At 44.0% G+C, this 25541-nt stretch overlaps 1 protein-coding gene across 4 annotated transcripts in view; it reads right to left on the bottom strand.

Annotated features, from left to right (window-relative positions):
* MEGF6 (multiple EGF like domains 6) overlaps positions 1-25541 on the bottom strand; it is a 370082-nt gene that overhangs the window by 77462 nt on the left and 267079 nt on the right. For 3 of the 4 annotated variants that reach the window (XM_066607377.1, XM_066607379.1, XM_066607378.1), the window contains one exon: positions 5792-5914. In XM_066607377.1, the coding sequence (XP_066463474.1) occupies positions 5792-5914 (123 nt within the window). Of the gene's footprint in view, positions 1-5791; positions 5915-24929; positions 25318-25541 lie in introns of those variants that run through there. The other variant, XM_066607381.1, reaches the window with a different exon arrangement.

Raw genomic sequence — 25541 nt, 5'->3', positions numbered from 1 at the left:
ATGTTATACATGGCGCTGTGGTTTATGATGGTGAAGAACAGCGGCCATGTTTAAAGAGGGAGATAAAGATTGGAATTTCAGTGAAATCGAGTTCATGTCCGTCTATAAATGACTGTTAGTCTCAGCCATTAGTCATATGTACATCTGGAAAAAATAGGTGACAACCAATAAAGCTGCCATGCAAGAATACGCTATGTATATGGACTGTGTGCAGGCATATCATGCACAGTGATGTAGTCACACTATTATGAGTGATGGATTTTTCACTATATGTTCATTCTATGCAGTGTGAGCTCATCACATATGCCATCCGATTACGTCAGGGATGCACAACCTGCGGCCCACGATACCATTTACTGCGGCCCCCAACCATCTGGTTATACACATGCTTGTATGTCACTGGTTGCTGCACAAATCAGGTCAGAGAGAAGAAGAGAGGCACATATCACAGGGGCAGGGATGGGTAAATACTAATGGTGCCCTCTACAGCCATATTTAGGCCCTTATATGTTGGTGGTATGGGAGTCTCCTGACCACCATGTGGCACTTCTGAAAGAAGTAGAAGAGGTAGCCATACAGAATGCAGCTAACTTCACTGTAAGTTATGGAAGTAGTAAGCAATCAGTTGTACCAGGAACTCACATAAACTATAACGGAGAGAGGAACGTGCAGGGTCTCTCCCTTTCCGAAGTGCGAATAGCAGAATCCATTCTCATGATAGGTGGGAGTCCTGAAAGTATAGCTGACACCTGCAACACCCCAGAGGAGTACCCCGGCCATTTGACAAACGTGGGGAGCTGGGAGGGTTAAGTGCTGGCTTGTCACAGTGGCAACTACCAGGCTCCTTTCCCAGAGGGATGACATGTAGCGAAGGCCAGAGCTGAATTGCAGGCTACCGTTGACACCCCTAGGATAGGGAATGCCAATAAACAGGATGAGTGGGGTAGTAGTTGGCATGGGTGACGCCACCGTTCCTACACACCGGTATGTTGCACGGCGGAGAATAAACACAGACACTGATTTCCTCTGTACCTTGGGTCCCTGGGAATGGTTAGGGCCCGGTATGAACTTTACTTGGAATAATTTTGGCAAAACAATTATTACACAGCAATTCAGGTACGATTCTTCACAGTGCAAGTAAGAAAGGAAGTTCAGAGGTCAGGGAGGATACACAAGATGAATACGGTCCTGCAGTCTGCGTTATCTGTCAGGTACCGCTCTTGGACTGGGAGCACTCCGGAGGAGGAAAGGGTAGGGGTCACTCCACAGACACTCTGGTAGTATTATTTACTTTAAGGATTTGTACCCCACCCTGGAGATGTGTGGGTGTGACTTAGGAAAGTACTTCTACATGGTGATCCTGACTTTGAACAGCAGCATAGGAAAACTTGTGAGTTTGAATTAGTACCTCTGCACTGGGTCTTGTCAAGAAAAGTGATTACTTACAAAAGCTCTCTCTTAGGCTTGGGGCTCACTCCACTCACATTCAAAATGCAGTCGCTATGGGATATCTCTCCTTCTCCTCCATCTTCACCACAAGGAAGCTGAAGGTGCTTCCATGTGGCTCTGTGTTAGGTGGTAGACCGGTTGGAAACCTCTCAAGATGGAAATCACAGATTTAAGACGGAACTCCTTTCCTGCTCTCAAGCCCTCCTATTTACACCTTCACTCATACCACATGACCTGATAGACTAATACATCTACATGCAGGCAATGATTTTATTGAAGTTAACCTCTCAAGCGCCGCAGCTGTGCAACACCCATATTGGAAATGATATGACAGCGCATCTACATAATACAAACATGTATGACATTTATGGAGGGGACCAGGATGATATTCTGGGACACTAAATGCCTATCAAATATTTATGGCATAGATTTTCAATATGTTATAAATGTCTCACATGGTAATACCCTTTACATTTTATTGCAGCCCTTGAGAATTGGTTTAATCCAACAACGGTGCCCTCAGACCACAAAAGCACATGCATCCCTGTGTTATATCCTGAGTCCAGCAAGAACCCAGAGCTTTAGGCCTCCTTCCCACGAACGGATTTACGCCGCGTAAATTCGCGGCAAAAATCCGCTGCGTTGCCCCATGCTATTAGGTTCTATTGAACCTAATAGCTCAATGCTCACGATGCGGAATTCCACCGCGGAATTTCGCACCGTGAAATCTCCCGTCCTCACCCGCAGCATGCTCTATTTGCCGCGGGTGTACGCGCTGACGGCTTCCATTGCAGTCAATGGAAGCCGTCCGTTCACGCTATCTCCCGCTGTAACCAGCGGAAGATAGCGTAAAAAAACGCTTTCCCGCCTACCGCCGCCGCGTCATATGACGCGGCCGACGCGTCACGTGACACGGCCGGCCGCGTCATGTGACGCGGTGGGCGTGTCACATGACGCGACGGCGGTGGGCGGGGAAGCGTCTTCACGCTATCTTCCGCTGGTAAGTATGGGGTCTCTGGGGGGCGCCGTGACGGGCTTCACTGCGGAATATTACGCGGCGGAGCCCGTCACGCTCGTGTGAAGCCGGCCTTATGCTACATCTCTGTCCACGTCTGTTATATCCATGCACCTACATTCTATTTGTAAATACTTTTACATATTGGCAAGAATCCTGCACTTCCTCACACTGCAGTTACCAGTTTGCCCTGCAGGTGTCACTGTTGTAATTGGAAATCATTAATAAGATACTATTTTTTTTTCTACAGCTAAACATCTCCAGCCATGTACTGCACAGGTGTGAATAGACCCCTAATAATGCCTTTATCCAAAAGATAAATTCCTGTAATCAGTGAAAATGGACAGATACAAATATGCAATTAGCGGAGATGTTTACTGCCAGCTTGCAGCATGGCTCCAGCGATTTGAATGGTAATTGACCATAATCCTGTGTAGCTATTAATGCCAGAGAGGAATTTCAGCATCTCTTGTCTATGTGTCAAAAAACACCCCTAAACATGAAAGAAATTACATACAGTTAAAAAAGAAAGTGCATGACTTCTCTGGAAGAGAGTGCAAAAGAATGCAAGGGTGCAAGAGAGTGCAATGTGTGAGAGCGTCCTGGTCATTCCCCAGATCCTGGAAGGAGTTCAGTAAGACAGATGCCATTGACAAGGAATGACACACTAAAGGAATGACATCTGTCAGTGCAGTGTCTGCCAAGCCAGGCCTCAGCAGATTGCCGCACACTCCGAGGTTGAAGGGACTCATTTCATAATGACAGCAACAAAGCAACACTGAGCAAATGTAATGTGATGATTTCATGAGCATGCTTGCCAGCACAATTAGGAGAGTTGTGTTGCTATTTTTGCACGCCTGGCTGGCTGATCACTCAGTGTGCTGTCTGGCAAACTATTCTTGCAGCAGATTCAGCACTAGAGGGCGCTGGTGTCCCTTAAAGGGCAATTCCAGTCGCAACTTATACTACCATGGGGATAGGTGCACACTAGAGTATTCTGGGGCCGTGGGCTGTCTGTTTAATTCCATGGACAGCATACAGCCCATTGGGGCTGTATAAATGGCCGCTTTTCACACTGACACATGGACCATGTGCAAAAACTCATGGCAGGTCCTATAACTGTCAGTTTTACAGATGAGAAATAGGACATGCCAATGTCTCATGGGCGCAACTCACAATTAGGGCTAGTCTACATATAGCCTAAATGTTAGACATATGTTTTTTGCCTTTCTCTGTATCAACAATAAGCTGAAATGGATGGACATTTTTTTTTCGGCCTTACATACTAGGTTAGTATGTAAAAATTAAAGGGTATGCTTAAAAAAGCCATTATAAAGGGCACTTCTGGCTTCTTGTACCTATTACACCCTTTTTCAAAGAATATTGAGGAAACAATGGTCTACATTCATTTCCAGAGATGTCCAGGAAATGCTTTTGTGCTAGGTTGCTCCAGCTATTCATAATAGTCAGGACCCCAACTGCACTTTTCTAGGGCCCAATAAGTTGCAAAGGACAACAGGAATAGGTTGTAAGGGGTGAAGGAATAGCCTTCCTCCGTCAACAGCAAGGCTCTGTTCACATCAGCGCTGCAGGGTCTGTTCAGGCCTCTGTCACTAATTCCCCTGAGAGTTCGAGAAGAAATAACACAGCATACAGCACTATTCCATCTGGCGTGGTCAGCGGGTCCTGTTCAGCGCCAGCAGGTGCCGAATCCAGCACTTACGGTTTTTCACGCTGTTTGGTTCCTATAACGGCTCCTAGAGGGCTGTCTGTCGCACAAGTGTCAATGAGCCCTCATTTGGGGGATTATAGTAGGTAATTGTTCAAAACTGTTTATTAAGAGGTACGGTCATGGTTTGGAGTATCTGTTGGTGTGAAAGTTTCTGGTGTGGTACGGAGACCACAGGAGAGCTTGGAATATCCTGTCGCCAGACTTGAGAAGACTAACATTCACAGTGACTAATTGGCATGTGGTAGAGCCTCCCCTATGGGAAGAGTCCGTAGGAAGGGTATCAAATGCATGTTATGGCACAAATAGGGTTCGTGAAATTGACTGCAGTGGCGGATGGCCTGGAAAGTTGGGTGAACCCAGAGACAATCTGAAGTTAGACAGAGCTGCGATCCTGGAGCTTCATGGTTGCGGAGAGAGGGCATCTCCGACTGGTGTGACCTGAACAAAATGCACAAAAACCACCCCCTTCTCATGGTTGAAAGGCTGTGTAGTGGTGTAGTTGACCGTGTGTAAGACTACACCTAAGTATTAGTCCTGGAATCAGGAAGGAATTTTTTCCCTCAAATGGGTAAAATTTGCTTCTACCTCATTGGGGTTTTTTGCCTTCCTCTGGATCAACATTAGGGGGAATAATAGGCTGAACTGGATGGACATTTGTCTTTTTTCGGCCTTACATACTATGTTACTATATAGCGTTCCTGTGGTTCTTAAAGAAGAGGAACTGTTATTTGTACCTGGTACCTGACGAACTAAGAAAAAAGTTTTGCTTGACCGCGGTTTGTGTCCCATGTCTTTTATCACAGAACCAAGGTTTACCCCCAACGAGTGGTGCTCCTATCACTCCCCTTATTGTATGTATCTGTGTAGCATATTGCGACTTATGAGGGCTGTTGGGTTCTTTTTGAAACACTATGGAGCAGTATAGAGAGATAGGAGTAGTGGTGGTAGTACCTGTTCCTGCCTAATCACGATCTATTCTTACTACAACTATTTCTTTAAGTACCCCAGGTAGTTGAGTACTTCCCTAGGTACTAGAAGGAGAAGTGGGCATCCCAGCAGCGCTATGATTGGTTCTACCATTAAAATCTGTTGGGCATCACCATTGGTATCAGACAGGAATTAACACGAATTCATATCTTGCTCATGGAGGAGAATAGATATTCCCATTACTATGGCAGTTCTCAGGTGCTCAATGTCGCCCCCTCCTGTTGAGTGCAGAAAGTGACAACTGTTCTGAGCACATATCTGGTTCTGAAAAAGTTGATTATGTCAAGGATTCCTTTTTATTTGCCTATTAGAGCTTCCCAGAATTGACCAGAGGGCCACAGATGGACAGTGTCTCCTTTAGAATATAAGAGGGGCCAAAACGTTCATACAAAGAGAGAACATTTTTGCTGAGGACATTAACAATGACGCTCATGAATGTAGTTATGAACTGGCCATGATATACAGTAAATTAGGACGGCGCTTGAGCATTTTTGCAGGGTAAAACTTGTCGGGATTCCAAACAGTATGGGAAAATGAGCCCAGCTTGGTGCCAAAGGGATGAAAAGAGATTAGAAGCAAGAATGTAACAGTGGATAGTGATTACTTACTAATGCATGACCTGCTATCTGAATGGAGACGGAAGCCTGCTTTGCACTCGCAGTGATATGACCCCGGGGTGTTGACACACCGCTGTTGGCATCCTCCATTATGGACTTGGCATTCATCGACATCTAAAAAGAGAAGCAGAATGGTCTGGTGATAACTGAGGACACTGGACTGAAATTAATATACAAATCTAATAACCGTCTCTGAGCACGATTGTCCGAAAATAAAAGGAAACCATAAAAGAGGTAAAAGTTATTGAGCCAAATAGCGGGAGTTGCGGGCCAGAATGCATAGATTTGTTTTTTGGTAATGATCTTCCTAAATAAAAGACTCTATAGGGCTACAAAAAGGAAAATTATTTTTAATATAGCATAAAACTCAAATATCCCCTCCAGCAGATGGGACATTCTGGCTATTGTCCTTCCCCTCGTTAACCGTTATTTATTCAACACCAATTTTTACCTTGATTAGAGTCTGTGTCCAACCCCAAAAAATCTTATTCGCAAATGTGTGGTGTACAATGCTAAGGTCTTCAAAGTTTTCCAGACTCCTTTTTACTATATTGTAATAGTAGATTGATTCTAACTAGAGATGAGCGAGCATACTCGCTAAGCACAATTACTCGATCGAGCATTGTCCTTAGTGAGTACCTGCCCGCTCGGAAGAAAAGGTTCGGCTGCCGGCGGCGGGTGAGAGATCAGTTGCGACAGTGAGCGGGGGGAGCGGGGGGGGGAGAGAGAGAGAGATCTCCCCTCCGTTCCTCCCCGCTCTCCCCCACTGCTCCCCGCCGCCGGACCTTTTCTTCTGAGCGGGCAGGTACTCGCTAAGGGCAATGCTCGATTGAGTAATTGCCCTTAGCGAGTATGCTCGCTCATCTCTAATTCTAACCCAAATTTGTCTCATGACACTGTAATGGTTCAGGACCGTGATGCAATACTTCTCTTGTTTAGCCATTATCCAGCATGGGTAAGATAGGACAGCTTCCAACAGTGTAGGGGAAGGGATAATAATCACATGGGTGCCTATAGGGTGGTCATAGATTGGCTAATGTAGCCAAAAGACCAACCTCCAGTACCTGAAAAATCAAAAACACAACTTCTAATAGATGTAAAGCTCATAGAGACAGATATAGGGCATTCATCGGATTCCTTTGAAACACAAAGTCAGTGGGTGCAATAATACCAATTAAATATTTCCCCGACCCCTGCATCCATTAGAGCGGTCTTAAGCAAGTGTGTAAAGCCACATGGTTGGTTGAATGGTTATAGAGGTTAACCAGAGCGGTTTCAAGGCTCCTTTAAAATATGCTATACAGTTAGTCAACTGATCCAATCAGAGAAGAGCTTCTTACATTCCGCCCATGAGGAGCCTGTAAGTTACTCAGAGGGCTGTATTGGTCTCACTATCCTAATGTGTCCACTACATATGGTTAGGATGACAAACATCAGGTTATAAGTGAATTCCTGTGAATTATTACAATATTTGGCCACTTGCCACTTGTACAAGTAATTTATACACTATATAGCTGATCACCAGGAAAACCTTTTAGTAGCTGATCAGTTCAACTGCAGTATCTTTGAAGAAAAAGGTAATACCTGGGGTCCATTAAAATCACTGGACTATCCATATAATGTAAAGATGCCGTTATGGTCCTTCACTCAGGCCAATGGAGCTAGGTCCCAATAGGGTGACCCATATGTATTACTTCCATAGGCCATACTGTAGAATATATAAAGGGGTTGTCTAAGTAAGGAGTTGTACAAGAAGGACCACCCATTTAATGACCCATCAAAACTATAACAATCGACCAAAATGAGCACATTAATTTCCAATGGCTTTAGACACAGTTGCAGTAATTTAGTGTTAACGAACATCATATATGTCCGGCCAAAAGATCATGGATAGAACGGACAGAAAAGTTTCATTCTCTGTAGAAGAATTTTAGGGTGATCGTTAAGGTGAAGTAAGATCACATGTTGTGCAATTTTATGAAGACAGCGTGTCTCTGGCAGTCGCGGAATTTACTTCCTGTTGTCCTGGTTACATAAGGAAATGTACAAAGTTTATATTGCTTTCTTTCGAGTCTTCTACATAGTTCTTTAAGACCCCATCTTGTATCCATTTTCAATGCCTATCTAAGATAATATCTTCAATGCTCCTGGAATGTTCTCAGGAAGCGAAGCCTGGACAACAGCCAATGTGTTCTTCAGAAATGCCAGACAGCAGGGGAAATAAGCAGAAGTTGCTATATGATAGACTGTTATCGGAGTGGGGTTGTCTGGTCTTCTCCAAAGCTGTGAGTCCCAGCATTTGTCAGGCCGCCGACTAGCAGATATTGCTTATATCTGACAGTCTAGTATGTCAGAAGCATGTAATGCAACAGAGCCAAGTTTGTGATAAGGCACACTTCTGTGAATTTCCATATAATAGCAGATAAGCCTAATGAGTAAATGAGTTATCTTAGACCAGCTGCACACAACTGGATTTTAGTTGCGGCTGAAAAAACAGAACATTCGCATTGTGATTTCCACGAGTGGATTTAAAATCGCAACATGTTCTATTTTTGTGCAGAATCTGCACAGATGGCTTCCATTGAAGTCAATGTAAGCCATCCAACCCGCAGCCCATCTGCAATCGACATTGGGTGAGGGCTGCAGTGAGGCACTGCGGATTGCAAGGTGAGAGGAGAAGTAGGCCACAATCAGCCGTGGGTACCCGCGTCATCGTCTAGCAAAAGCATGGGAAAAACTAAAATTTTGAAAAAAATCTGTACTGTGCATGACCAATGGTGAGCATCTACGGTCATCTGCAATACAAAAAGAGTAGGTACGCAGAGTCGCCGGACGGGGTCAGAACCGGATTCTACTGCAACCTCCAGCATGCAGGATCTGATTCATTTGTGTGAGGCCAGCCTTAGTTGTAAATAGTTGCATAACATATACACATTATATTTTATATATATATATGTATGTATATATATATATATATATATATATATATATATTGTATTGGCTGCTAAGGGTATGTTCAACATGTAGAAGAAATGCTGCAGATTTTTTGCTGTGGAAAGTTCCGCAACAAAGTCCGCAACATTCCTGCTCCACCATTGGTGCAGACTTTGACTCCAAATCAGCTGTGGAGTGAGGGCTGAAATTTAGCTCCACCCCTGTCCCGCACGCTCTAATTGCAAATAGTGCCGAGGGGGCGGGAGCTCAGTTCCTGCTCCCCGCTCTTCCATCCTCCTCCCCCTGCAAAGAGGGACACCGTATATCGGCCGGGCGTGAATACCCGGCCCATATACGGTCGTCTGAATAAGCCCTTTGACTGTGTTTTTGATACAGAAAGGCTACAGATTTTGCTGCAGAATTTTCCACAGCGTAAAATCTGCAGCATTTCCACTATGTGTGAACATACCCTAAAGGCCCATTTAGACACAATTATCGCTCAAAATTAGCTCAAAAGTCGTCTTTTGAGCGATAATCGTTGCGTGTAAATGTGCCCATCTTTCACTTTTCTGCCGAACAATGGATTTCAGTCTGGCATGTAATCCATTGTTCGACAGAACAGTTGATAAGAAGGACCGCATGCTGTGTTCTGCCCGGGGAGCGCTGATTACATTGTCTCAGCTGTCAGCCTCCCAGAAGAACAAAGGGAATGTATTCAGCGAACAGTGGGTGGTCTCTTCCCTGAATACAGCTCCTGGCTGCTCACATGCTACTAATAGGCATTAGTACCAAGTAGTAGTTTTTGCAAAATGATCTCTCAAAAGCCATCTTTTGAGTGATCATCTTTGTGTCTAAATGCATCTTAAGGGGCTTCTTATCTGGGCAAATCTTGGCCTAATCTTATGAGCACTGATCGACAGACGATGTGAATCGGCATCTACAATTCTTTTCTATGAGTGGGGAATCACTAGTATAGGAACAAGCAATCACTACTATGATCGCTGTTCCCATAGAGCCGCCTGTGCATCTTCCCTTTCATACAGACAGATGTACAGCAGACCAGAGAGCATTTATAAAAAGCCACAATCATTTGCTCATTCGTTATCTTATCCTTGTCCCTTTTCCATGGCCCGACAATCAGAGAAACTAACATTTGGATGAACATTGATACCTGATAATCAGGATGTATGAAAGGACCTTCAGACAGTGTCCTTCCCCATGCTTTACACTGCAGCTCTGCTTGTTTAGATTGGCTGCTGTGTATCATTATATGCTCGGCAGGAAGTTAGTAATTATAGAACTTCTTTTCACTATGCAAAGAACAAAATCATTATAAACGACACAAAACTACCGTATACCTGCAGGTGAGAAAGATGCAAACTTCTGCACAAAGAGAATGACCCTCAATAAAGATGGAGTCTCCCGTACCCCCGCAGATAAACATAATCATTTGGGCATTATATATCATTTGCCAACAAAATAAATACTGACCATTCATTCTCTGCCATAGTAATAATCCAGCAGGCTGGTATGGCCATCTGTATCACTGGATCACACATTTATGACTACTCTGCAGTACATAACCAATCATCCTTATCTCATGCATTGGGTTTTATGAGATTGTTAATATGGGGCCAGTTTTAGGCAGAATGTGGCCCTGGGAAAAATTAAAAGTGGAGCCCCAAACCCTGCAATATTGTACCAAAAATACAGGGACATTCATTCATTTGAGAAACTGTATAAAGAGCTGCAGCGGTGACCGGTAGCGCTCCCAGGGCATTGCTGGAGTCTTAAGGGATTGGGTGCACAACTCCCACGGACTAGGTCTTGTCCCAACACCATAAAAAAAAAAAAAAAAATATATATATATATATATATATATATATATATATATATGTATATACACACACACATATATATATCTCAAACAATACTGCTACATCAGACCAAATATTACCACCATACACTGATGAACTATGATGGTATAAATGGGTATTATTTCACTAAGAAATACTCTAAGGGGCCTTTTAGACGGGCCGATATATGGTTCAGATTCCAGCGGGTTCTACCCGCTCGTTCGATGGTTCAGTTTCTGCAGGCATAAAACTGAACGACGATCACCTCGTATAAACAGGCAGTCTTTCATCTATGAATGACTGCCTGTTTACTTTGAATGTAGGCAGGCAGGCTGAACATCCCCGGTGCTCTCTGCTCCATTCACTAGGGATGATTGTACTTCTATAAAAGCACAGGAACAATCATTGCTGGGACGACCTGTTGGGCATCTGTACCCCACAAGTCACCCTGTGTAAAAGGGCCCTAAGACACAGTTACTAGGTTCAGAAGTAAGAAAATAGCAGTTTTAGCCTGCTGTTACCAGATAGATAAGAAGGCAGAACATAATAGGTCATATGACTAATTATACCATAATGGACAACCTCCTGTATGATGTAGTCTGGTCCTTGTAGTGATTGAGGGCAATGTCCTGTTCACTCCATGATGATTGCTAATACTCTTTTGCCACTCAATTAAGTTTTACTTTACAGAAGGCCATAAATAAACTATACAGCAGTGAACGGAGAGAGAACACTGCAGAACACGGCCGGGTCGGAGTCCGACTGTGAGATTCCGCAGCAGAATCTGCCTCTGTGCCCCGGCATTGACCCCCGCGTACTTATCTTGGTTTCTTCTCTCTGCTGTACGGGTGTACAGGCTGGTGCACCGCCAAACATGCAGAGAGTCACACCGGTGATGACGCAGATGCATCGCGACTCCACGCGGGACGGACAATCTCCATTGCCTGTGCGAGGCTCGCAGTAGAATAGGACATGCTGCGATTTTTCCCCAAGAGCGGAAAATTGCAATTGATTTCCACTCCTATGTATGGAAAAGTGTTTTGCTTAGCATGTCTATGGGGAGTATTTGCTGTCAGATTTGGGGGTGAATGCTCACTCTGGATCCCACAGTGCAAATACGCCCGTGTGCATTGGGTCTAAGAGTCTTAGACATTAACCCATGTTGTAATTCTTCATCTCTCAGGTTGGTTTCATTGTGCCATTTTCACCTGCTGCGAGAGCAGAATATGAAACCAATGACTTACAATGGTCTCATTCCCATCTGCGATGTTGAGGGGATACAAAATTGTGGCTTACTCTATCTTTCTGCGATGTGCGTTTTTTTTTTTTAATCTTCCATGTATTCCTATGGAGGCTTTTTTGTAGCGTTGCGATTCAATTTTAACATTTCAAAGTCCCATTGACTTTTGCGATAAAAAATTGTGCGAATTTATCGCAGGCAGCAGCAATGCGATGCGAGATTATTCTCCAAAAAAAGGATTGCTGATGCTCACAAATTGCAGTGAATAAAGATCCGATTTTACCTCAATTTTCTCACGGCAAAATCATGATGGCCCTGTGGAATTAGCCTCAACTGGTACCACTGCCTTAATGTGGAACTCGGAGTAAACTTTCAGGTGCTCTGCCAGATTACTCCGTAGTGTTACTAAACAAAATCCACACTACAAAAAGCAGTAACACCAGTGATGTCACTGTACAAGGCCCATGTAATATCCCCACACATAACCACAACTGTTACCACCAAGTAGTGACTGGATAATATTTTTACTATCATGTTACTGAACAAAAACCACTATACAAGGACCAATTACACCATGCAAGGCTCAAAAAAGCATGACCGCTACCATTACCACCATGTACTGACTCAACAGTTTTATCATTATGTTACTAACTGAAAACCACAATAGAAAGACCAATATTACCAATAATAATACTAGGCAAGGCCCAAATATTGTAATAGCGGCACACCACAACCACTACATAATGACCCAATAATATTACTGACAGAAAACCATTACACAAAGCCTAATATTACCCCCATATAGTGGTGGATACCAGTTTTTCACAGGTGTTCTATATAGTATAATACCACTGTACAATATAGTAGGGCCTCTATTATATAATAATGCCACCAACTATATAATACTGCCCCACTAGCAAATACAGGGTGGTTTAAAAAGAATGATGGAAACGTAAAGCTGATTTCTTCATTCATGAACTGACAACGGCCAGAATGACATGAAAGGACAAAAGCACTCTTTATGTTTTTAATACACCTTCCAAATGTTTGATGTGGATGCCATTGGTGACATGGTAATTATCCGTTCAGTCGCATCTGACCCTCGGTCACTTTTTTGGATCAATGTTCTCCACGCATTCCTGTCTTGCAGTTCCGCGATTGACATATTCACGGTGGCCTTGATTGTATCTAGCCATCTTGTTCTTTGTCGTCTTCTCTTTCCACTAACCTTGCCAAGCATCAGTACTATTTCCAGTGAGTTGGCCTGCATCACATGGCCAAAAAAAGAGAGCCGCTGTTTGATGATTTTTGCCCTCTAGTGATGTTTTCGGTTTGACATGATCTAACACTACCTTGTTCGTTGTCATGGCGGCCCAAGGTATCCGTAGCATTCTCCTCCAGCACCATAGTTCAAACACATCAATTTTCCTTCTGTCTGTTTTCCTGAGTATCCAACTTTTGCAACCATATGTTGTTATGGGAAAAACGATTGCATTGACCAGTCTGGTTTTTGTTGCAATGCTAATATCCTTACTTTTCCAGATCTTTTCCATTCCTTGCATTGCAATCCTACTAGAGATGAGCGAGCATACTCGACCGAGCTTGATGCTCGTTCGAGTATTAGGGTGATCGAGATGCTCGTTACTCGAGACGAGCACCACACGGTGCTCCTCTCGATTAAACGAGCACTGACCATTGAATTCAATGGAGCCGGCAATACAGCCGTCTCCATTGAAAGCAATGGGCTGCCGGCTAGCGCGGGATGAATTTTTGGGAAGGGCTTAAAAATATAAGCCCTTACCTGAAAATCATCCTAAAATGTGTAAAAAGTAAAAAAAAAAATATATACTCACCTTGTCCCGGCAGAACGATGTTAGCCCATTGAATTCAATGGAGCCGGCAATACAGCCGGCTCCATTGAAAGCAATGGGCTGCCGGCGATCGCACAATGAATTTTCGGGAAGGGCTTAAATATATAAGCCCTTCCCTGCAATTCATCCAGAAATGTATAAAAATAAAAAATATATATATATACTCACCTGGACCCGGCAGACGGAGTTCAGCTGCGGCCAGCTGGCAGTTCTCCTGAACTGCTCTGAACAGCTGTGAGTAGTATTCAGGAGCCGGGGATTTAAAATCCCCGCCTGCTGAATGAGCTGCCTCTGATTGGTCACAGCCTGACCAATCAGAAGAAGATCTCACTCACACCCATTCATGAATTCATGAATGGGTGAGTGAATGCTGCCTCTGATTGGCTCAGCGCAGCTCTCAGCTGAATGACAGCAGTTCAGCACCACAGTGCAGGGGAAAGCAGGAGAAGACACGGCTCGGAAGCTGAAGGGAGGTGAGTATCTATTTTTTTTGTTTTTTAAATCACTTTTAATTCATTTCCAGGGAATGGCTTATATGTAAAGCCCTTCCCTGGAAAAGAATTCAGGTGTGCCAGCGGACCATTGTCTTCAATGGAGTCGCCGGCAGCAGCAGCGGCTCCATTGAAGAGAATGCCTGCATTTTTATTTTTTTTTACACTAAAATCTTTCTTTTTCAGGTAAGGGCTTATATTTTTAAGCCCTTCCCGAAAATTCATCCCGCGCTCGCCGGCAGCCCATTGCTTTCAATGGAGCCGGCTGTATTGCGGCTCCTTTGAATTCAATGGGCTAACATCGTTCTTCTCTGCCACAGTTGTTACAGCTGTGGCAGAGGAGAACGATCTTTATGCTGACAGTGCGGGGGGGGGGGGTCTCACTCTTGCCACTATTGTGGCTTAATAGTGAGACCTCGGAGCCCGAAATGCAGCCCTGCATGTTGCTCCTCGCCTGCCCTATCCATTTCTGTGTTTTTTACATGACTTTGGTGATTTGCTCAGATTTTCACAAATGAAAACCTTAGCGGAGCACCAGTCATATACAAAAATGCTCGAGTCGCCCATTGACTTCAATGGGGTTTGTTACTCGAAACGAACTCTCGAGCATCACTGAAAGTTCGACTCGAGTAACGAGCACTCGAGCATTTTGGTGCTTGCTCATCTCTAAATCCTACCAAGTGTAATCTGTCTATTGATCTCAGGTCCAGATTGCCCATTGCAATTGATTTTGGATCCAAGGAAGAATAAATCTTGGACCGTCTTGACTTCTTCGTTGTTAATTTTTATGTTTACTGTACTGCCGCTTACTGTGGTCATGACTTCCGTTTTCTTGCTGTTGAGGTACAGTCCCATGTGTTCGCTTTCCTTTTGCACTCGTTGGATAAGGTATTCCAGGTCCCTTTCACTTTCCACAAGCAGGGTGGTGTCATCCGCATATCGGAGGTTGTTGACATTTCTGCCACCGATTTTGACTCCGATTCCTGATTCATCCAGATAGCATCGCCTCATGATTGTTTCTGTGTACAGATTGAGAAGGACTGGTGATAGAATGCAGCCGTGCCGTTCGCCTTTCTCAATTCTGTACAGATCTGTGTTTCCATTAGCTGTCCTGACTGTTGCTTCTTGGTTTTTGTAAAGCGACCTTATCAGCTGTTCAATATGTTCTGGGACGCCCATTTGCTTCAGACACTTCCAAAGCTTGTCATGTTCGACACAGTCAAAAGCTTGGCTCGACAAAGCTTTGGTGACATGCTGGATGTCAGGTGGGTAGTCCTGTTCTGTCCAAATGTGCCCCGACATATCGTCTATTATCGATTCCACTGTAGTAAAGGCATGTTATTTTAGGCCATCTTGTGTCACCAATGGCGCCCGCATTGAACATCTGTAAGATGCATTTTAGCTGCTGTATGTCAATTCATGTGTGAACAATCAGTTTTACTTTTACACCATTCTTTTTGAATCACACAACAGCTCCCTTTATGCAATAATGACCCCGACGGTATAAATACCCCTATTATGTAATAATGTCCCCAGCAATACAATAGTAGCCCCATTAAACAAGCAATTTTCAGCTAAAGTCATCCCAAGTAAAAGCGAGACTCAAGAAATCGCTCATTAGTCACTAGTTGCTTTGTTTCAGGCCACTGCACTGCAATGAAGGGATTAGTGAGCGACTTCAGAATAAACAGGTAGTTGCACATCTATGAATGACTACCTGTTCACGGTGAATGGAGATGGGCAGCCGGCTTGAAAAGATGTCCGATGCGCTTCGCCTCCATTTCCTGAACGACTCTCATTCCAATGTAAAAATACAGGGGCAATAGTCTTTTGGACTGCTTTCGGGTGCCTAAAACCACCCTAAAGCGCCTTCACACTGGCGTTAAAATCACGCAATTTTAGCGCAATGCGAGAATGAGTGAAAATACAGAATTATGAAACCAATGATTCTCAATGGTTTCCTTCACATTTGGGATGTTTTGACTCTTGCAATATTGCGATTAAAAGAAAATTGCGGCACATCCTATCGCGGTTTGCGTTTTTTTTATCTTCCATGTTTCCCTATGAAGCCGCCTTTTTATCGCATCGCAAAGCAAAAACTTGCGATCTTTATGCAATGCGTTTTTTAACATTAGAAGGCCTATTGACGTTTGCACAAAACAATTGAAGCAAAATCGTGCGATAAAAAAAGCGCAAGAAAATTCCAAGTGTCAGTGATGTTCTTGCGAGAAAAAGCAGCATTGACGCTTGAAAGTCGCGCAGGGAGGGAAAAACAAAATCACAATTTTGCCGCGATTTTCTCACTGCGATATCACGATCGCCAGTGTGAAGGAGCCCCAAGATCTGTGTTAATATCATGCTGTAGGGTGAAACAGCGTTATAAGGGCAAGATGGGGGTTGTAGTCTCATAATAGAGGAGACCTGTTTTTTTGCAACATTTTTCATACGCTGTTTTTATATTTGCACCCCGTCATTCTGCAGCTCACGACATGCACAGTTAGTAAATGTTCCCTTCTTATAACAATTAGGGGATCGTGCAAAGAGCCTCACATGAAGCTTAGAAAGCAAAACAAATGATTTTTTTTTCCAAACCCAAATTCCTTTCTAATTAATCTGTCAGTGCCTTGCACATTTGTAACATGTCAGGGAATGTTTAATGACTGGAAACCTAAATCCCATTGATTGTACGTTTAGCTTACCACCAAACATCTGCCAAGGTAAAAATAAAACTCAGCCCATGAAGTGAGCGGCGCATTTCCCTCCCTTGACTGCAGGGGGCAGCATTTAGCAAAAGGTTTTGCTGCTACAACTACTTCTAAGGAAAACCTAGACAGATGGGAAATAATGCAGTTCTTGAAAACTGCGCCAAACCCTAGAAATAACCAAGTTTACAGCTGCCAGGTCTCCAACTCAGGAAAACGGAGGGTTTTAAACTTCCATAAATCCGCACACTTGGTGTCTCTAATGGAGATGCCCCCCAAGGTACATATACAGTAATCTGTGTTCAGGACTACACTTGGTGCCCACATCAGCATTTTTATCATCGCATGCAGCGTTAGGAGTTCATTGGGCACGGTTTGAATCGGAACCAGCATATAATCCTCAGATTTCTTTATGGACTCTGTGATGTGAATGAAGCCAAACTCTGCCAGCTTCCTACATGTGTAGAAGTGGCTTAGGGCTAATATACTTATGGGTTTAGGCTTGTGAAAGAGTTAATCGTATTACTTGGGGTGGTCTGGGGCAGCGAAGGGGTTATTATTAGAGATGAGCGAGCGTACTCGGAAAAGCACTACTCGCTCGAGTAATTTGCTTTATCCGAGTATCGCTGTGCTCGTCCCTGAAGATTCGGGTGCCGCTGCGGCTGACAGGTGAGTCACAGCGGGGAGCAGGGGAGAGCGGGCGGGAGAGAGGGAGAGAAAGATCTCCCCTCCGTTCCTCCCCGCTCTCCCCTGCAGCTCCCCGCTCCGTGCCGGCACCCGAATCTTCAGGGACGAGCACAGCGATACTCGGATAAAGCAAATTACTCGAGCGAGTAGTGCTTTTCCGAGTACGCTCGCTCATCTCTAGTTATTATATCATTTCAAAGTTGTGTAGGGTGGTGAAGAGGTTAATGCTTGCATCCCTGATCGCCTATGTTCATTTTATTTTGGTTAAGCTGCATTAATTAAAACTTTGTTCTGATTAATTTCATAATATATATCTTTATAATGGCCAGAGCTCTGTTTTCCTATTACATAGCCCCTACATAGAGATAGAAGAATGATAAAATTTTGACTTCTCACAGCTGCCACTAGGGGGATCTTAAAGGGGTTCTCCAAATTAGATGTATATTATTTTAATTAGTGCTCCTTATAAAAAAAAGCATATTAAAACATCCTATACTCTCCCCTCCCGGCTCCCTTACAGCTCCAATCTCCCCTGCGATTCTGTATTTAAAAGCTGCAGTCAGCTGGGACATCAGATGGGACATTACAGGCTGCTGCAGCCAGTCAGTCAGTGCTTGAACGCTTAGGGTCGGTGATCGGCTGCAGCAGCCTGTGACGTCCCATAAACAGGCAGGCAGACTATACCCTGGCATGGAAAAAGGATCTACGGTGCTGGAGCTGCAGGGAACCGGAGTAGGCAAGTACTGTATAGGATGTTTTATTATTTTCAGGTATGAAGGGCGGGGGAGGGGTGGTAGGAATCTAAGAAAAAAAACCTCTGAGTACGCCTTTAATTTACATACACTTGTGTAGTCAACATAGAACACGGTAGTTGTATAATTCTGTATGCAGCAGGCTCCCCCTAGTGGCAGCTGTAGGCAGGAAGAATATTATCATTTAACTCTAAATCTGTTGGCTCTTCCAAGCAAAGATATAGAAACATCCATGCATGATATGGCTTTACTGTAGGTGCACCTTAACTGTGCTGTATACATCCACATCAGCTGGGTAAAGGTACAACATCTGCATAAGGTCTTATTCTCTGGAGTGCTGCACTGTCTGCCACTTCTATATGGATTCTACATTATACCTTCACCTAAAGCTGCTTCCTTAGAGGATGGGAGAGTGGAAGCAGCTGGCTCGTCTGTGTCAAGGGATCTTCACAGCTGTCCACTTAGTAGAATGTGTACTTATGTCTCACATCCTGTGTGATATACAGTATTCCACATGCTGGACCATGTCCGACTGACTATAGATTATGTCATAGTAACACAGTATGTAAGGCTGAAGTAAGACATATGTCCATCTAAGTTCAGCCTATATGTCATGTAGAGCATTCTGCTGCAGGAGCATAACTAGCGTTCTATGGGTCCTTGGGCAAAGTTTAGATCAAAGACAACATAGGTATAAAACAATTTTCTATGTAAGCTACTAAATAATAGTCATAGAAGTAAGAAATATCTCCATACTGTTATTGAACAAAACTCAGTATACAGTACCAAGGCCAATATTACCAATAATACCATCACACCATGACCATTACTGTTTCCACTATATAGTGACTGAATACCACCACTATACAAAGACCAATATTACCACCATCCAGTGACCATAGAGTGTTAGCAGTTCTACACTCTGCAGACCCCATAAGTGATTACAGTACACTTATATCCAGCAGCACACCAAAGTCCAAGTAATGGGGGAGACTAGAAAGTGCGCGCTCACCAGGGATCCGGACCGCTCAAATCCTCATCATCAAACAGGCAGAGAATTGTAGAAGAGCAGCGCAGAACAGGAATCTTCAAAAGGCTTCTGTTAATATCCAAACCGCCTCTTTATTGGATTTCCACTGGTTACAAAGTAAATTGACTTGCAACGTTTCGTCCGACACAGCAGACTTTGTCAAGCTCCCAAACCACATCTTTATTGGATTTCCACTTGACAAAGTCCGCTGTGACGGACAAAACGTCGCAAGTGATTTGACTTTGTAACCAGTGGAAATCCAATAAAGAGGCGGTTTGGATATTAATAGAAGCCTTTTGAAGATTCCTGTTCTGTGCTGCACATCTACAATTCTTTGCACTTATATCCTGTGATCACAGGTGACATCTTCTCTGATTGGAATTCTTCACTTTCCTTTTTTTCTCCATTTAGCCCAGACTACCATGATGACTTCACGCAGAGGAGCAGCTTTTGCTGTCCCTGAGCTACCTATGACCCGGAGAGGACACTGTTGTTACGGGAGAATTCCTTTCACAATGGTCTTTTACTCTGCAGAGTCAAAGAGTCCAGAAAACGATTTTCCTGACTCTGCGGAGCATCAATCTTGTCAGAAAAGTATGTCTGACCTCCACAAGCTCTGACGTAGTAATGTACTCTCAAGCAGGAGTAATGTGGCTTATCTCTGATCCACTTCCTATTCCAAAACCACAACCCAAGCATTTGTAGGTTATGGGAAAGCTGGTCATACCAATGACAATCACCAGGCAGAATAGGAAGGTGCAGCTATTTCTAAAAGACTAGCATGCCCATGTTCTTCTGTGGGTTGTGCCCCCAATAGGGCCATAAATGGAACCTGTCAGCAGAAAAGAACCATTTACATTATTTGCATTGAGGTTATTCCCTTCTTTCAGTTCGTTATAAACTCTATCACCTGTTTCTAGGAAAAATTGGATGACAACCAATATGGCTTTCTTAGACCCTTGAAGGGCAAATCTGCCTTGTTAGGCCAAGATTCAGGTCAAATCCAATTGCAATCCAAGACTCTAAAAAAAGGGAAGTGATGCCCCCTAACAGCAGCCTTGTGTTCATACCACCCGGCTTTCTTAGACTGCAAAATGGGAAGTTTTTACATTCAGCTTTACAAATAAAGTGACTTTGGTCCTGGACCAAGAATAATGGCCACACCACTTCTCTGGTTATCTGATGCACACTGTAAGCATCTGCAGTCTAAGGATACTTTTACACGGGACGACCTGTCGGGCGCAGATGCCCAACAAGTCGTTCCAGCAATGATCGTTCCTGTGCACCGCTAGAGAAGGGAGGCGGAGTAGGTCGGGGATTGTCCCAGCCTGCCCACCTCCATTTACAGTAAACAGGCAGTCATACATAAGTGACACTACATGCTGCTCTGACTTGGAGTGCAGCTCACATGGACCAACCAAAGCAGGTGTAATGTCTTAGACCAAATGATGCATACTAATGCACAGTGTGCACCAGGTAGGCAGAGAAGCAGTTGGGCCATGTTTCTTTGTCCATGGTCAAGTGATACACCCTATGTCAGATCTAATTGCTAATTGTAACCATATTGCAGGATGCCACCCATCGTTCCCAGAAACAGACAACTGAGAAATGTTGGGATTGTATTTACTGAGTATTTTTGTAATAATTATTTTAAGGAAATGCTCTTTATCACAAAAGTTATTATTCTAGAACCGAGAGGAAAGCCCCAGGAACTATGTTCACTGCTCCTCTACCTTTCTGCTTCACAAGGTACGAACTACTGTTCAGTGACTTAATGAATAGTAATTTCTATTCATTATGAATAATGGAGTTGATGTCTAATGCCAGTGATTGCACCCGCTGGGTATCAGCATGGGATCGTAGTTGGCTCATGCTTCAGGGACATCTTGGAATCTGCCAGTTCAATGTGTTTTCATTCTCTGCTGTTTCATATTGATTGATGAAGCTCCTTCAACTGTACAAAATGTAGCATGAATGCCTCACACATCTACAAGACTTGAGAATATCTACCATTATTTCTTAACAACAGCCAAAGATCCATTTTTCTTGATACAGAGTTCCAAATCCTGTGCATAGACAGTTACATGATAAAATTCTGGTTGCTTGAAGCCACCACTAGAGGGAGCTTACTGCATACTGGTTATACACTGAACTGCATAATAACGGTCTGCAGTAAGCTCCCCCTAGAGGTGTAGGCAGGTAGAATGAATTTCATTTCAACCTATATCTATTCAGTGGATTTAGAGCGTTGTATCAGAAAAAGAGCAGAGACTAATAGTTTAAGGTCACCTGCGTATGGAAGGATATTTACTGCAGAATCCACGGCAGGAGTCTTCACTGCAGATCCACAGCAAATACCAACCACAGCATGCTATGGGAAATTGTTTTTTCCTGCACACGAGTGGAAATCAATTGTAATTTCCGATTGCGGAGTAAAAATTGCAGCATGTCCTATTTTTGTGAGGATTCTGCATGGATGGCTTCCGTTGAAGTCAATAGAAGCTGTCCAACCCACAGCCCTTTGGCAATGACATTGCAGATAGATCGCGGGTACCCGCGTCATCGCCTAGCGACGACGAAGGAAAAAGTGCTGCATGCAACACACTGTGGAAGAACCTCCGGCCGAAGGCTTCAACGCAGATGTGAAACCACTCTAAGGCCTCCCTCACACAGGGCGTTTTATACAGCGTTTAGCGCTGCCTTTTCAGCCAGCGCTAAACGCTGTACAACACTCCCATTCATTTCAATGGGGCTGCTCACACAGGGCTGAAAACGTAGCGCCTCCCAACGCTGCGCTTTGACAGCGATGCATGTTCTATTTTGGGGCGTTTTCAGCCCTGCGTCACCCATTGAAATGAATGGGCAGCGGTTTTAGCACTGCTGAAAACGCGGCAACACTCGGTGCCGCGTTTTTAGCAGCGTTAAACGCTTGCCGATTTTCGGGGTGAGGGCTTGCAATAGAAGCCCTCACCCAGAAAATCAGTCCCAGCTAGGTAGAGAAAGAAAAGAAAGTAATACTCACCTAGCCGCTGTGGTCCGGGTCGCGGCCGCTGGTCTCTGCCGCTGATCCGGGCTTCCTCGGCACTCCCAAGTCTATTGCGGGAGGCCAGGTTTGAGAACCCCGGCTCCGGCAATAGAGTGCTGTGATTGGTTTTCGGCGCTTGCTCGATACCCAATCACATCCCTTCATTGACTGTCTCAGCCAATCAGAGCTTGCCGGCGCTGATTGGCTGAGACAGTCAATGAAGGGCTGTGATTGGGCATCGAGCAAGCGCCGACAACCAATCACAGCACTCTATTGCCGGAGCCGGGGTTCTCAAACCTGGCCTCCGGCAATAGATTTGGGAGTGCCGAGGAAACCCGGATCAGCTGCAGAGACCAGCGGCCGCGACCCGGACTGCAGCGGCCGCGACCCGGACTGCAGCGGCTAGGTGAGTATTGCTTTTTTTTTTCTTTTCAGCATTCTTGGCTGCGTTTTCAGCCGAGCTGAAAACACAGCCAAAACGCGGGCATAAAGTATGCTAGCACTGCTGAAACGGGGCGGAATCTGCAGCAAACGCAGCATTGCAAAACGGTACGTTTCTGCAAACGCCCTGTGTGAGGAAGGCCTAAGATCTGTATAAGCTCTAAAGATCTTTCTAGGCCCCAGGGTCCTGGTATCTCATACATTACTTTTTATCATGGAGGTAAGTACCAAATCTTTGTGTGCACTAATGAGAAATATTAGATCTACCCTTACACAGCTGAGTCACATTATTATGGCCACCTCCTACTTTCAATGTCGGCAACCCATGAAGGAGGTGGTATGTCGTTGGCTGGCTTGGTGGCTATCTAAGGCGTGCGATAGTCGGTCTGCTCGCATATTATTCGTTGTTGTCATAAGTAAAAGGGGTGATTTATTAGAGTTGCAAAAAGGGATGATTATTAGCTTTCTCAAACAGCGCAGTTTGTAAACCGCTCGCATGCCGCTATGGTGAAAATGTATCCTGAGTGGACAAATCGTACCATTGGGAATAACTGGCATGGAAACTGCGGAGCACCATGTGTCATTGATGTGAGAGGTGAACATCGGTTACGAAGATGCATAAGAGCCAACCGATATGCTAATGTAGAGCAGCTCATCATTAAAATAACCAGTGGGCTACCAGACCTGTGTCTAAAACAACAGATCAGCGAACCCTACTGTGTATGTGGCTCCAAAGCATATAGATGGTCATTGCACTAGTGATAACAAAGGTGCATCGGAAAAAAGGCTTCAATTTGCACAGAAATTTCTAAATAGGACCATCACTGAAGGGTTGCCTTCTCCGATGAGTAACGTTTTCTACCTCCACTAATTACCAAACCTTGAACCCAATTGAGCAGCTGTGGGACCACCTCAATCGTCTTGTTCGCTCTATGGATCCTCCCCCACCCCCACTTCAGTAACTGTGGGAAGCACTGCATGGCTCCAGATACCCGAGACAACCTACCAGCACCTGGAACCCTCTGCCTGAGGACGTGGTGATGGCAAAATCCATTGAGGAGTTTAACAGGCAACTACACATCTTTCTAGAGCACTATGATATTACCGAACATAGACATTAGGTGACCAGCAAGGTTGTTGTTCCGGGTGTTATATTCATGTTGGAACTATTAGAGGTTGATCCAGGGATTATTCTGACTGCCATTATGGAGTTGGGAAGAAATTTTTCCCCTGAATGGGCTATTGTCTTTTGCCTTTTGTTTTTTTTTGCCTTCCTCTGGATCAACAAGGGGGTTTAAACAGGCTGAACTAGATGGACACGTTCTTCATTCAGCCTAACATACTATGTTACTATGTATTGAGTCACTCCCAGCACATCCAGCTGCCGTACGTGCGGCTCACGGTAGTTACTCTGGTTATTAGCTGTTGGTCATAATAATGTGACTCAATTCTGCATTAAATAATAGTCATACTCATAAAAACAGAATAGAATTTCTAAATGACCGGTAAGGAGGTATATCACCACCTCTTGTACACAGGTGGAATTGCAGCAGCTGCAAAGACTTTTTTCTATACTCAGCTCTTTTTTTGTTTGACATTCTTTCAACAGGAATGAATATAATGTACATAGTTGTAAGATGAGGACTTACAGAAGTAACTGCCATCACAACAGGTTTATAGGGACAATATAAGTAGAAAGAAACATCTGAGCACCACAAAGGTAAAATAAATTAGAATGGAATTTACAATGATAAACTGAGTTTTCCTAGATGATCTAACACTAAGTAACTCATGCCTAATATTTAGAGAGTACTTAGGAATAAATGATAGATGCATCACATCACATACTGCAGTGCAGAGCCACAGTATAGCATCAGCACAGCCAACTATGTCAAAGTTATTTAAAGTTATTAAAAAGAAGTTATAACAAATGAATAGGAAAAGAAGTGTGAGATAAAATTAAAAGACAAAGATAAAATGAGTAAATATAGAATGAATTCAAAAAATGACTATAAAATACAAAAATACATTCATACAAAATGTACTAAAAAATAACTCAAAGTAAAATAAAATGTGGCGAAGAGCTGGGCTCATCCATACCTGGCCGTCCATTATTAGAGTGGCTAGCACTATATCCCTGGCTCCTTATGTAACATGGGTAGCAGTTGGAGTGAAGAAACCTGGAGTTGAATGTGGTACCCACATGGATGCAGCAACCGACTAGAACCATAGAAAGGATCCACAGTATATACTTCATGTTGCCGGATGATTTGGGATCCTGACTGGGAACATAACTTGCAGCCTACAGTATGTGATTCTCTCCTACACAGATGCAGACTTTCTTTTGGATTTTTTTTTACTGTATGTGTGTTCTGGAGTCCTGGGAAATCTCCATGTCCCTCCCACGAGTCCTTTTATGTTACCAAGTCCTGGCTCAGCTCCTGCAGGTATTGAACAGTCACCAGCAGTCTGCAGCCAAAGCCACAGCCAGGCAGCATGACATCACACTCCCCTAGAGCAAAGCAAGGGAAGCCAGGGTGTCACGAACAAGAAGGAGAGATTGCAGGATGATAGCTGCAGGACAGAGAGAAGGCAGCAGGACACCACCAGGCGGCACGGCTCTAAGATCTTATTTTTGTTGTTTTTCTGTACTATGGAAACTTCAGAATCCAAATCCAAACCACATTTTGTACAAATTAAGAAAATCAAAGA

The sequence above is a fragment of the Eleutherodactylus coqui genome, chromosome 6 (genome assembly GCF_035609145.1).
Source record: "Eleutherodactylus coqui strain aEleCoq1 chromosome 6, aEleCoq1.hap1, whole genome shotgun sequence".
Classification (NCBI taxonomy): Eukaryota; Metazoa; Chordata; class Amphibia; order Anura; family Eleutherodactylidae; genus Eleutherodactylus; species Eleutherodactylus coqui.
This window is presented reverse-complemented; position numbering and strand designations above follow the sequence as displayed.